Genomic DNA, 14,924 nt, shown 5'->3' with positions numbered 1-14,924 from the left:
ATCAGTTCATGTTCACCAGAGCCTATGGCTGAGAGATCTGACCAGCCTTCGTCTCCTTCTGCTTCCCGTGCGCCTTACTGGCACAGACTGGATCTTCCACTGCCTCCGTGAGCAGGTTTGGAGACGTTGTGGGAAGCACACAGCGTTGCTGGGTTACAAATTTCTGTCTACTCCCTCAATGATAGTCAGAACAGACAGACACCAACTGTCAGGATCGACACACACAGAAGAAAATCTACTGTCTGAAAAGCCAGCCTTAACTTCAAGTACCTTTTAAAAAGAGATTAACTGCTAATACATAGCATACACAATTTTGCAGTGCTAAAATAGATTCTTAAATTCTACCAGACGAAATTTCCCACCAGGGTGTACAATTACAATGGAAACAGCTCCACAAAGGTGTAGGTTAACCGTAGGAAAGGTTAATGTGGTGGTGGGTAAACTTTCTGAAGGTGAGTAGTGTTTTTGCCAGGACTGTGGAGAGTTGAAGATGGTATTTAGAAAAAATACAGCATGAAAAGTTGTCATCAATTCGTTATTTTTGTTTTGAGATAATCTAACTTTTTTCTTTACTTTTAGAGGGAAAAGTGAAACCCCGTTTACATGAAAGCAACATAAAAACCAGTGTGTATGGGAGTGTGTAAGAGTGCACACGCGCAGTGAAGGTTGGGAGAGATGCACAGGAAGCCCTCACCAGTGACCTGGAGGCCCCGGGCAGGGGCCCTGCAGCTGGGCAGGGCTGCATTCACAGCACCAGCTTCTGGACTGTTTAACTGGTTTTGTGTGTTTACAATAAAGCGTACTTTTGAAATTTTAGATGTAAAAAAATAATCCATAATGATCAATCAAGTTTGGGAACCAATGATCTAATACAAAATAAAGAAAAAGGGAAAAGAAAAATACTATAGTCAAATATTAAAAGCTATTTGAAAATATTAAAACTTCAGTCTTATGATCAGTTTAAAACAGCTCTGAAGGGAAAGTAAATACAGAACCAAGAATGTAAAATATTATTCATTAATGAAAATAAATGGTAAAACATGCTACTATTCCTTAAAATGGCTAATTATATTAAGTATATATAAATTAAGGCAAAAATGTAAGTATAAAGGTGGGACTACTTTGCTATAATTTCAGCGTGTACTTGTTGCTACACCTTCCCAGGTCAGCAGGAGGGTATACAATTTTACACATGCGCTGACCGTTTTGTGGAATTAAATGTGAAATACTCATTTACAGCATTTTTCCATTCCATTTATAATACTGCTAATAATAACAAAAAAAGATGACACTGAAAAAAGATGAACAAAAAATTAACCAAACCAGTATACCAGTATAAGGCTTAAAAATGCCAACTATTCTGAAGTTGATCCTATTTCGATGCACTAACATCAGGATCTTTTTCTCAGACACCCATCTCTCAGCAGAGCCGTCAACCTCGCTGTTACTTGGAATCCAGAGAATGCTGAGAAGCACAGAGCAGCTTCCTCCTTTTGTGCATCGTAATTAACAATCATCATAAAATTTCCGTTTTCTTCATGTCTCCTACCCAGCACTCCCCAGACTGATGATACCAAATGAGTCCTGCAGTCAAGGCCAATGGCCAAGTGCACCCCCTCCCGCCCCAGCACCAGGAATCCAGTACCGGCTCCCAAACAAAAGCAGGTTAATAATTGGGGCCAAGGATGTGTCAGTGTGTCAGGTGAAGGGAGGGGGCAGGAAGGAACCACAGAACCGTACATAACTGGAGTCCAGTCAGCAAAGGAAGCAAACAAGGAACATAAAAGGAAAACAAGAAAGAAAGGTTTTTCAATAAATCGGTATTTTAAAAAGAAGAAGACAAAAACTTGGTTTAGTCTGTGGTTCAATAACGTGAGAAAATTAATGTTTAGGCTGGAATGATGGCTTCACAAATAAATGCAGTTCACTGTGGCTGTCAAAAGTGATGTAAGATTCAAGTTCCCGGTCGGTTTTCGGGATTAAGCAAGCACAAGGAGAGAAAAACACCAGCCTGTTTGTGGGCAGCGGGAGGGGTGTCTGCTCCCTTTGGAGGAGGCAATCGGGAGAAATGGTTTGTAGGTGGAATGCCCACTTTCAAGTTTAACCACAATGGCTTCTCTGATTAAGCACAACACCGCGGAGGTCATTACCAGGCCATTGGTGTGATTGCACATGTCCCACAGAGGAATGAGAGCCAGGGTCACCCGGGAACCGTCCTCCGTGGGAATCTGGTTTTGTCGTGTCATCACAGAAGAGACTGCCCACCTGTACCGAGCAGAGAAAAGGTGCATTAGGGTCAGGACACTTGAAAGCCCATCCCAGTAGTAACCCGACCAGAAGCTGAGATTTGTCTGACTGCTCACCTCTCTTTAAAAGCTTTCCTAAGTACCAAAGGTGACAGGTGGGCTTCCTCCACAGCATTTAAAATTAACCCTAGGGTTAGAGCAGGAAGGGGGCGGTGGAAGGAAAGGGAGCCACAGAGAATCCAGGAGTGGGCTACTAAGGCAGAATGTTCCCGCAAAGTCCGAGGCCTGGAAGGAGACTCTGGAGGAGGGCCCAGAACAGTTCTCCCCGCCCTGGGTCTTCTCTGCCCCATCAAGATGAACCCCACCCTCTTTTACCCAATGCTGAGTCTGTACCTATTTTAAGCCTCAGTGAACAGCGAACAATATAACTTTTCTGATCAGAAATCCTTTAAGAATGCTACAAAATGTGGAGGACTAGTTTTTATTATATTGTGCAGTGAATTAATCGTTTGTTCTAAATGAAGACCAAAACTTTACACCAAAACAGTCTTTTTAAAAAGAAAAAAATTCTCACGACCACCCAAGTCTATTACTTGGCTGCCTCAACTAATCCCCCACCATTACAGGTGAATGGCAATTTCTCCTCAGCTATTAAAATGCTGACACTGGTCCCAGCTGTCATCATAACTTCTGAAAAGACTGCCTCTGTCTTGAGGTTTTAAATGGCCACACAGGTCACTTCTTGCTGAAGCATTTCTCACTTCCAAGAGCCCAAATTCACTTAGAAACCACCCCCCAACACACACTCACACACACACACACACACACACACACACACACACACACACCATACCAACCTGTAGTCCTCATAAGTGAAAGAATCCTTCAAGGGCAGTTTGTTGGCATGAGGATGGGTCTGGGAATTAGAAGTTTTAAAAAGCAGAGGTGAGAAGAGAAAGAGGGAAAACAGAAATCAGTCAGCAGAATTTCATTATTTAGCTGCCTAACAGATCCTAACAAGAGCCAAATGAAGCAGGAGGCGTCCAGCCGCTGCTGAGGGATCATCATGCTATTATGCTCTCATACATCACTGTCAACTTAATTTGTTGTGCCCAGCAGCCGCCATAAATCTGCTTTTTCCTCTTTCCATACTAGAACCCATGGACATGGCACAAAAATAAAATTTAAGGTGGACTGACTTCACAAAAGGTAGGCACGCCCACTCGACAGAAACCTGGAGCCCACAAAGTCCAGCGTCCATCGTGCGGACTTCCTTTGTGTCTTGTGCCATAATGTGCCGCGCGGCCCTTATGTCTAGATTTCAAATCTCCCCTTACATCAATAAAAGGGACAATTAAAGGCACTCTAATAAATGGAAAGTTCTTTCATTTATCTCTGACTTAAATCATTTGGATGGGAATCAACGTGCTATGTGCAAATGAATCTTCTACATGGTAAATGTGGCTCCAGGACAGAAAAACTGGAAAAATATAGTTTTGTGAAATTACAAAATAAATTTTACAAACACTTTTTTTTTTTTTTGGAAAAATAGAGATCACATATTTAAATTTTACTACTTATTTTTCTGGACAAAAGAACATTTGGTAAAAATATCCAAAACTTCACACTTACGAGAAAATTTTATATATTTCATATTATCTCTTCACAACACTCCCCTCCCCCGAACCTTAGACCTAGCAAGCACTTAAAAACTTTGTTTCAATTAAGGAATTAAAAGCTGTAACAGTATCATTTTAATCTTCAGTTTCAATTACAGTCTGATAGACAGATTGCAGTAAGTGATCAAATGAACAAATGGTGATTTCTGAGATACAAATGAAATTCTGCTGTTCTGTGTCTGCACCACTGTTAATGCATGAAGCTCCATGTAGCACGCAGTTTTTACTCTTGACGCATTAGCATCACAAGTGCACAGTAATTTATCATCGCTCACTGTAATGTACTCGCTGGCACCGTATGCAGGACAGTAGGGGATGAGGTAAAAGTGGCTCAAACCGTAAATCAATTAGAAAACAAAAGCTTGTGCTCAGTGCGCAATTTTAGGCAAATTATATATTACAAAAGGCTGCCAATTGGGTGTTAGCTCCCAGGTGCCCGCTGCTCCCCTCTAATCCCTAGCCCAGTTTTAACCCTTTGGAAGGAAAGTCAACATATAAAAATAGTCACGTAGCTTTTAAGTGTTGTAATAAAAATGAAATTAAAGAAGTTTTAAGCCAATACATAAAATAACGTGCTGCCCTGGGCATTTTCTAGCTCCTCTAGGAATATCAGGAAAGCCGATCTTTGGGATTAAAAAGATCAATACCATGGTCAACCAACTAAGGTGGGAGAACCCAAGAGACCGATCGGAGCTTCTCACTTCCTCTTCTTGCAACGACGACAGGCATGGCTATGTCCTGAGTCTGGAAGATGTTTTCCACTGAGTTACAAAACCTCATCACAGCAGTGCTCACTCAGGCTTTTCCTCACACAAGTACAAGTTCAGCAAGAAGAACTGTCCCTCTTTCCAAAACTGATTTGATGATTAAAAGCACCAGAGAAAACCTCAGAAATTCTGTGGCTAAAATTTCCTTTTGCTTACAATGAAATAAAGCCTCGTATCCCCGGCACATCCCACCTCTTTTCAAACTCCAGGAGGTGGGAAAGCATTGTTGCTTTTCTTATTTTAAAATATTTTAATTCATTTAAACTGTGGAATGCACTATGGTATTTTGAAAGTTGGAAAATTCCAATGCTAAATCCCGTAAGTATTCAAAAATTTGATCTCCCCTCCCCCCCCAATTCCCCAAAAGTTTGGCTTATTAAATAGGAGAAAAAAATGAAAATTCTCAAAACTGGAATGCTTGGCTGTCAAAACGACTTGAAAAAGAATCTCCCGACACTCGACACTGGAACATCTGAAATAGCTTCGGACGATACAGAAACCATTCAAATGACAGCAACCTCCTTAAGGATGAAAAAAGACAAAGCATTCACTCTACAAAATGTTCCCCTTCCTTTGTATCCATTTCTTACCAAAAATATAAGTTCACGCTCACAGTCCTGATGAAGTTGTAAAGAAAACTCAAGAAAAATGCACAAAAGCTTTCTTCAGATTAAGAGTATTTTGGCTGTGGGGTTATGTAATATCTTCAGAATCTGTCAGAAATAGCTGTTCTTATCTGCTTAAAAAAATACAGTGTGCCTACTGCACATAATTCTGGTCGAAAAAGCTACCCGCCACAGACGCATGAACCTAACAGTTACACTGAAGCAAAATGTGACAGGACCGAGAGAGGCGAGAAGAGAAAGGCAAATCACTCCCACTTCACCAGGGCTCTCACTACTGTGGCACGATCGCCACCTACTGGTGTCAGGGTGGACAGGTGACAGTCACACCAGGGCAAGGCTTTATCTAGCTAGCATGGCGAGGCTTTAGCTTTACTCCAGCAAATCTGTTTCCAAAAACACCTACTCTACCTCTTAAAATTATTCTGTAATAGTTTTACAAGGATCTTTAAACAATGAAAGATTAGCAATGATTTGCATATGAAAAACATTTAGCTCCGAAAAGAAATATTTTCACATATCCTGAAAAAAATGAACAATAAGAAAAATGTCTATTCCAAACCACTCTTTGTTGAAGCTCTGGAGAGTGATATATTTTAAAACACTGGACAGAATGATACTGTTGTTGTTGTTGCTTAGAAACCAAGCCTGTGGAAGACCAAGTTAAGGTTTAAAAATATGTCTTGTAAAAACTGTAATCTTAACCTGAAGTTACCTGAAAGTTCCTAAAATGTTCCTAGATGCCTGTATTTAAGCTCATACTTTAAAGGAAGGATAACTGATTATTCCTTACTTTCTAGAGCAAAATCCTGTAAGGATTTTGTTTATCATGACATACCTTCTCCAGTAGAAGGTATTATTAACCTGTACTTCAAAAATAAACATATAAATTAAAACAGAAAACTTACTCTTCATGGCCAGTTCGCTGGGCAGCTGTGATATACAGAGGAGGGGCGCAGAGGGGGTGTCTGGCCGGCTGAGGCACCAGTGAATGAGAGATCTTGGGGTCTGCCATAGCAAATCCCCTCCACTCCTCACATACAGGATGAGAAACTAGCCATGGATTGTCTGCAGCTTTTTAAGCGATTGGTATTTTCACTTTCTTGAGCATTATTATAAGTATTTGCACTTGGAGAAATTAACAACTGCCATAGCTCATAATCAGACTTGAAGCCCTAAAGAGTTTGCTTTTAAAAGAGGGCCCTCATTTTCTATGCCTAGCCAGACACCCCAGCGAAGCCCTCCCCACGCCCTTCTCTAGGAGGGATGCAGATGAGGCACAGTAATATTGTACCTAGTACAAAATAATCACTATGTTTGGGAAAGATTAATATCTAAAATCATTTGTTTGGCTTCAATAAAAAGAAGTAATATTGCTAAATATGTAAGTATGACATTTTGAAGAATTTACCATATTGCATGGGTCTGGTAGCTATGCTTAAGGAAATTAAAAAGCACTACAGTCAGCATATTTGATCCTTATTAAAGTTCTGTCTTGAACTATCACTCACATAAAACAAAAATAAACCAAGAAGAAATTTACATAAAACCTATGGATTACAAGAGTTTGAAGATGAAAAAATGAACAATATTCTGGCTTTAAAAAATTGATTTAGCATGCAGCTTCTCTTCATAGTCCCTTGATAAAAATGAAATCTCCCTAACAAACACTTAATAAAACCTGTCAATATCTCTGGAAAGAAAAATGACACAAATGCATTAAGTATTAAATACCCTTGGAAAAAGTCACATATTCCATGAATTTTTGATGTACTATCTTGACATTAATGTAAAACCTTGATATTTATAATTGACAGATATTTAATAAAGTATAAAAGAAGATGGCTGCTCTGCAGCATGCAAATTTTCCAGGTTGATCAGAAATGAGAGATACAGACATGTACTTAAACTAAATAAACAGTTAATATGTGTTACGCAGATCAGCTGCAGTCTTATTTTAAGCTCAGACAACAAACCTTTGTGGAAACCCAAAATAAGCAGAATTCATTATTATGTGAATCCTGATTTAGAAACATCTAGATGTGAAAGAGCTTTGAAACATTAACTGTTCTGACCAGGAACAAAACACATTTGAGTTATAAAGTTGTTGTTTTTTAGCATCTAACAAAAAGCGTTTTTTGAATAATAAAAATACACACTCATATATAAAGGTATTTCCCAAAATAATTCTCAAAAGAAACACATTTAACCTAAAGAAAGCTTCAAAATTCTCTAAGGGGGGAGGGGTAAAAAGGATTAGAACACATAAACGGCCTCTAAGACACACACACACACTTCTCATCGAATACACACTCATTTCTGCGTAGACTGAGTCTTATAGGGAAACCAGGTTGAATACATTTAATAATCACCCTCAATGAGGCATTTAAATATACTAAAAGGAAAGTGGCTCAGTTCATAAAAATGACTCCTAAACACTGTATTTAAAAGAATTTATAGCCTGCTATAATATATAACCAATTGCTAATTTCAACACTACATACAGTTCAGTGACTCAGTAATGGCTCTGCAGTATCAGGAATGACAAAACTGTACCTAGTTTGTTCTAACAAAAAAACATAACAGTATGCAATTAAAATATTCTAACTAAAACATGTCTAAGACTGTATTTGGCCTCACTCCTTAAGCATACGTTAAAAGGAACAGTCGGGTTAACTAGCTGTGGACAGGTACACCTAACTCTAGTGATGGTTCCACTTCTTTTTTCTGTAAGGATACAATCAGTTACAGACCTTAGACTTGACCTTTTTGTGAGGGTGCAGTTGTAAGTTTTGGAAATGTGACCCCAGCTCACATAACCAAGGCATCGCTGGTGCTTTCAATGTGATGAGGAAGTCCTCCATAGGGCAGCCCAGTGGCACCCTCCCCAGAGCACAGAGTGGATCTGGTGCCTCAGCAAACGTTAGGTTCTTTGCAAAGTAGGGAGAGGGCGAGAGGCCGCAGGCAGCTCCACGGAGCCACCGTGAAGGCCGGGATCGCACCACCCACAGAGGAAGGGCTCAGGGAAGAGCAGAAGGTATTTCCCTACAAGAAGCTGACTGAGGCACGTGGGAGATGGGAAATGAAAGGAAGAAAGCTGACAGCTGACAGGAGACCCAAAGATGGCAGGCAGGAAAAACAGAGCAAAGGCAGAAATAACGGGGGGCAGAAGGAAAATGTGCCCTGAAACACCGGGCCCCCCAGGCAGCTGACAGAAGCAGTGTGTAAGGCAGGCAGCATGTTTCTAGGTCAGCCAGCCCTTCTGCTCATATTTCACTCTCCAAGTGGATGTAACACAGTTTAACATAATGACAAATTGAAAATATCTATTGAATCTAGAATTTAGTTTTGATGACCATAAATCAAAATCAAAGCATGGTTCATGAATTTGGCTCTTGAGGGGAAAAATCAATTTTTAAGACTTTTATATTTAAACACAGATTACATACAACTCTTCAGGGAATTTTCCATCATAAAGTTCTTTGAATTCACTCAATATAATCAAATAAATACAGGATACACATCACATTTAAATTGTTTGCTTTTCACTTATATGTATATTTAATTTTTCTATAACAAGTATTACTTAATAAAAAGTTTTTAACTAAGAAAATGAGATTAATGGAGAAATATCAACATGGTTCAATAAATGTATAAAATTACTTTAAGATGGAAGAATTGTTTTCATAGGAAGACACTGAAATCTATAGCCTGCATCCAGTCTAAATTAAATGGAAATTTATGTAGTTTCAAAACTCGACTGGTTACTGTTTGTACACCCTGAAGATGGACCATCAGCCAAAATGAGGCATAATCAATCAACATTTTGACTGTCAATTCTTTAGTCATTCTACAATATTTACTGTCTCAGAAAAAAGTTGAAGATAGGTTAGGACTAGAAATTCATTCACCCAACAACTATTTTATTTACTGACTGTCTCTGAAGTGGAAAGCACCCCACTAGGTGCTGTGTGACAGGTGGACAGACAGGTGAACATCCTCTGGGGCTTCGACATAGGGGCAGCCAGGTAAGTGACTTAAAAAACAGATGATGCAAGAGGCTACTCAGACCCCCCTCCTCAGGGCCACCTTCTCCAGCCACCCAGGTTACTCTGCTCCATATCCGCCCAGCCCTGGGCCTTCTTTCCCAGGCTGACCTCAGCTTGCTAGTGTGTGTGTGTCCGCACATTCCATTAATGTTTCTTCCCCACAGTAGGTATGCTCAGTGAGGCAAGGACCACATCTTTCTGGACCACCAGGAAATTCTTAATGCCTCGTTTGAAGAGGCATCCAAGTAAGAAGTACACTTCCCCTGACCTGCTCCCTGCATGGTGGAGAGCTGCCACCTGGTGGACAGATTTCCTCTCTCTGGATATGGCCAGAATGACAAGAAAAAATAAAGAAGTGACAACTTTCCACACCACCATGACTCCAAAGGCGATGAGAGAGAGAGAGAAAGAGAGAGAGAGAGAGAGAGAGAGAGAGGGGAAGAAAAGACCAGGTAATCCAATCACAACCTAGGTAATCTGGTTCCCACATCCCCGTCAAGAGCTCTGCCCACGTGGGCACCCCTGGCAGAAACTCTTCCCACAGGCTTCCCAAGAAATAGCTTTTGGTCCCCTTTTCCTTCTTGCTTCCATCTCTTACGAACAGAATATTTTCCCACCATTTAGGGGTCAAAGAATCTTCTCTCTCTCTCTCTCCTCCCCTTCACCCCAATCTATCTTTCAGCACATTTATTTAAGTAAGCTCTACTCACCCTAGCCAGTTTGGCTCAGTGAATAGATCATCAGCCTGGGGACTGAAGGGTTCCGGGTTCGATTCTGGTAAAGGCCCTGTACCTTGGTTGCAGGCTCAGTTCCCATGTGGGAGGCAACCAATTGATGTGTCTCTCTCACATTGCTATTTCTCTCTGTGTGTCTCTCCTCCACTCTCTCTAAAAAAAAACCCCAAAAAAACCCAAAAATACAAAAAAAAAAAAAAAAAAAAAACAATGGAAAAATATCCTCAAGTGAGGAGTAACAAAAAAGAAAAAGAAAAAAGAAATCACTACTCTATTTTTAGAATCCAACGAGGAGCAAAATGACCAAGTCCACCAGTCCTTGGTACCAGACAGTCACCATTTTCCTGACCACACTCCAGCTCAGCCAGCAGAGTGCGCACCTGTGAAAAGACTAGCCCGTCACTTTCGGCGCCATCTCAGATCACCCAACCCTGTGCCTCAGTTTCCTCATCTGAAAAGGGGGCCAGACAAACACCTTCTATCTTCTAAGTCTTAAATCCTTTGTGTGTGTTTTTGCCTTTTGACATGCTTCCCCCCAAAATATCTCCATCTGCTGAGAAACTTAAGGATTCTAAATCACGATCACACCCCTCCTTTGCTCCGCGAAGATGGTGGACAGTTCCCACCACATGACCAATGCTTATTCACAAGGTACGCATTCTTGCAACCCCTCCAATTTAACTAGAAATAAACAGAATGGTTAAGGCAGTTATTGTTTTAGAAGAACACAATTTTATCAAAAAAAGCAAGCAAGAACTTATTATTGGCTTCATAGTATTTCTTTTTCACTCAATTTTAGCTTTCAGTGACTCAGGATGAAGACTTTGGACTCTGGTTAAATTATTCACTAGCGTGGTCAGAGTCACTGGTCACTGAGAGGAGAGCATGCATACAAACTCTTGTCCCAGGAGAGGAACAGCCAGGGGTCGGTGCAAGGGAAAGCTCTCTGGATCTCCAGGAGAGAGTAAGAGAGAGAGAAAGAGACTGAGAGAGAAAGGAGGGTAGTGCCATCTGTTAAGCACTCTGTAAGGAACTCAATTTTGAGAACTTTATGTCGACTGTATAACTAAATCACCCTGATTCCTATGAAATGGGCACTGTTACTGGGCCCCTTGTATTGATGAGGAAACTGAAGGACACAGAAGTTAATGGCATGTCCAAGGTCACCCAACTAATAAATGATGGGGCTGGGATAAGGACCTAGGTAACGCATTTTTCAAGTTCAAAGCAAAGGATTATTAATTATCCTACTTTTATAAATAAAGCATAAGTTCTGATATGGTAAATACATTTTTTTTGGGGTGAAATTCTAGAAAAATGGTTGGTAAATATTGCTCTCATTTAAAATTCAGTGTAAATTTGTTTGAAAGGACATTATAAAGCTTAGAGGCAGACAATATTAGCAGAACTAAGACTAAATCTATTACTTCCCAAACCACCGGAAAGGACACCATATTCAGTTGAAAGTTCCTGCCTCCAGTCATAAGATCGCAGACCTGGATGTAACCGGAGCCCATCTAGCCCAGCTCCCTTCATTCTGGATGTGAAGGGCCCTGTCCCAGAAAACCGTCCACACCAAATGCATGCAGAGTTGTGTTCCTTTCCTTCACCCAGTTTAAAGAACGGACTCACATCTGGAATTTACTTTCTGGTCTTCTCTTCACTAGAATTGTGTCACATTGGTGTCCCAAGAAGCTCCAATATTCTATTATCTGGAATTCCTATCATTTTCGTGATATTTCTGAACAGCCTCTGAGATACCCCACAGCTTTATCAATCATAAAAGTAGCATTATCTCCAAGTTCTGACATCTTCCTGCTACTTTCAACTCTCCCAGTTGTCATGTTGTTCGGGAAATGAACCTTGGACCCTTAAATGCTTTGCCTTTAAGTCTGAAGGAAGCTGAGTAAGTGTGTGAGTGGCTGGGATACGACACAGAACCTGAGAACTGATATATGTCAGACTCGGGTTCGGATAAGGAAGGCCAAGCACTGATGGAGTGAGTCAACCCTAATTCAGGAGGACTCCCACAGCTGCATAAATCTCCCAGTGCCCACAGTCTTAGGCACTTTGCAGGAATATCCATACATCACCATGTGCTACTCTGTTACCAGCCGCTCTGAGTAAATCCCAATGACAACACAACGAGGGTAAAGGTCCCTGCTGCACCACTTCCGGCTGCGGGTCACAGGGAGGTGGTGGGACCCAGGTCTGAGAACACAGCTGTGAGTTCAGTGTGTTTTCAGGCCCATGCAGGCATATCTGTTGGCAGAATCTGGGGACACAGCTCTGGGCTCAGTGCGTCTGTGGGCAGAGTCTGGGGACAGCCAGTCCTGAGAGCGCTGGTCCCTTCTCCATCTCAGGACTATTCTCGGTCCTTCCTTTTCTCTACTGCCTATGCTTATACTGTGCTCAAAAGGTACCAATCAAAGAGAAAATCCCCAACACTATTTCTCTGGTCACCATGGGTGGAGCGGAATTATGTTCCATCTGAAGGGGAAGTGAGGTACAGAGGCCACAGAGCACGAGGTAACTCCACTTCTCAGGTTATAATATCAAATTGCCAATAAAGAGCTACTGCTCAGAAAAGTCTAGATAACCTCTTTGTATCTCCTGAAGGGAACTTTCAAACATATTATCCTGAGATTTAATAAATAAAACAAATATTTTAGCCTTACTGGTAAAACTAATCCCATTAAAACTGCAATGAACTGAATTATAGCATTATATTTATTAGAGTCAAACAGAATGTTGTTATAGCAAGTCAAGACAGCCACTTGACTAAGCAAATGTAATTTAAAATGTCCGTGCCTTTGGGTAGAGTAGCTGAGAGCTTTCTTTTTCATTAAAAAAAAAAGAAAAAGATTTTATATTCATCTTCAGTTGATAAAAAATTCTCTTTCATTTCACTAAAAATCTAAAATGGGTATCCAACTCTTTCAAGCACTACTATACCCCCTAGAACATAAAAGTAAAAAAATAATAAATAAATAAAAGCAGGCACAAAGATGTCATCAATACTTATTGTCTAGTTTCCCAATAGTATTAAAATTACTTAGGAAAACATAAAAAATAAAGACAGTCTTCTATAAAGCGTTCTTAGTTAGTCTACCTTGAAAGTCAATAGGGTGTGAAACCGAGGAGGACAGGGAAGGCCAGAATGTGAGGGCTGGCATTGAGCGTCACCGGCTTCCAGCTCGTGAGAACAGCGAGTGATGGCCAAGCAGTACGTCAGAAAATGTGAATCTCACTACTCCTTTTCCATAACAATTACATTTTGCCTTACAGCTTCTTAATTAAATGCCTTACTGATCAATACTTATGAAGTGGATTTCACTCATTTTCATCAGAGGAAACACTATCTCATATTCTAAGAATACCATTTTGTTGGAGCAGTCGATATGTGGAAACAAACTGTCAATGAAAGAATAGTTTAATCAGTGCATACCTTTTCGTACCACCTATAAAAGAGATCCTTATTGAATTGTTCACTAGGAACAGAAAGCAAGAAATCCAACATATTGACTTAAGTCACTTTTGATAGAAGATGACTTTTGACTATAGTCACAGGTGAGAAAAGACTTCAGAACTGTGTTTTGAAAACCAGGTCTAACCCCTAGCCTGAAGTCCTGAAACTTGGGGAACACTTAGAATGAGCTGGAAGGGTAAGGCTGAATGTTAGGAAAGGCCCCAGGAATCGGTGAATGGTGCCCCCAGGCCTATCAGAGGGCTTGCCAATGGCAGGGTAGAGGGGAGGGGCCAGGCTGAGTGTGAAATATTCTTGATAAAAGCAGTGGTTAAAGACAGAAGGTGGATAGGACATTGTTTCAAAGGCACAGGGATGTTCTGTAAACCAAGGGGATAAAACGGGACAGAAGGAAAGTCTGAGAATGAAGGGAAATGAAGAGACGGCACAGAGCAATGTCACAGGCACTTGACACAGCCAGGGCTCACCTGAGCTACTGGGAGGATTCTTTCCCAGGGAGACAAGAAACAGGAGTTCATGTCACATGCGCTTAGTTTTCTCAGGGAAGAAGGAACAGAGGAGCCTGGGAGGGCCGGAGCTAGAGAGACTGAAACAATACCCAGGCTGACGTTTGGCTCACCTCGGAGTTAACGGTCACCCGGACACTCTGAGGAAGGGGACTGTGAGAAGGACATGAGCCTGTTAGTTAACGACAACTGTTGACTCTTTCATAGGAAACATGAGGCACTCCGAGTTTAGATTTAGTCTCCAACTCCTCAGGCTGAGGAAGGTGGCATACAAGAGAACTCTTCCTAAGTTACGCAAAAAGAAAAAACTGTTTCCCCATCTGCACTTTCAGGCACATAAAATAAAGTGACATTTCCAACACAGGTTTGTCGAGATCATTAGCTCTGTCAATTAAGACTTTATGCTCGGCAAAATGACCATTGTTGTTTTTTTCTATTCATCTATTAATTCCTAAAAAAAAGTAGCAAAATCTAGAAGTAATCTTATTTATCCCTAAAAAATCCTGATGTGGAAAATGGTTTCCCCCAATATCCACAACGGACATTTGGTATACCTTTCCAAATTGGAATAATTTATGCCCCCCAACTGAGTCACTTCACCAAACCCTAAGCCAGTTTAAGACCCCTCTTCCTCCAAACTTTCATATGCCCTCCAGTAACCTGTGAATTTCTAACACACAGTCTGCAAAATACCTCCATGCACTTCATTTTAAACCATGCTCAATAGCTCCTGAGTTGCTCTGTGGCATTCAGTCACTCACTCACTCACTCATTCATTCAACAAGCATGGATGGAGTGCCCATTCCTGAATGAAATGCTGTGCCAGGAAATGG

The 14,924-nt window shown here is 40.9% G+C and overlaps 1 protein-coding gene across 2 annotated transcripts in view; it reads right to left on the bottom strand.

The window, feature by feature from the left end:
* Nucleotides 1–14,924, bottom strand: part of SETD3 (SET domain containing 3, actin N3(tau)-histidine methyltransferase) — a 60,399-nt gene that overhangs the window by 12,215 nt on the left and 33,260 nt on the right. For both annotated transcript variants that reach the window (XM_079768829.1, XM_079768828.1), the window contains 2 exons: nucleotides 3,104–3,162; nucleotides 2,151–2,265 (listed from right to left, as the gene is read on the bottom strand). In XM_079768829.1, the coding sequence (XP_079624955.1) occupies nucleotides 2,151–2,265; nucleotides 3,104–3,162 (174 nt within the window). The remainder of the gene's footprint in view (nucleotides 1–2,150; nucleotides 2,266–3,103; nucleotides 3,163–14,924) is intronic.

The sequence above is a fragment of the Cnephaeus nilssonii genome (genome assembly GCF_951640355.1).
Source record: "Cnephaeus nilssonii genome assembly, chromosome: 4".
Lineage (NCBI taxonomy): Eukaryota > Metazoa > Chordata > Mammalia > Chiroptera > Vespertilionidae > Cnephaeus > Cnephaeus nilssonii.
The sequence above is the reverse complement of the archived record's forward strand: the minus strand, read 5'-3'. Positions and strand labels throughout refer to the sequence as shown.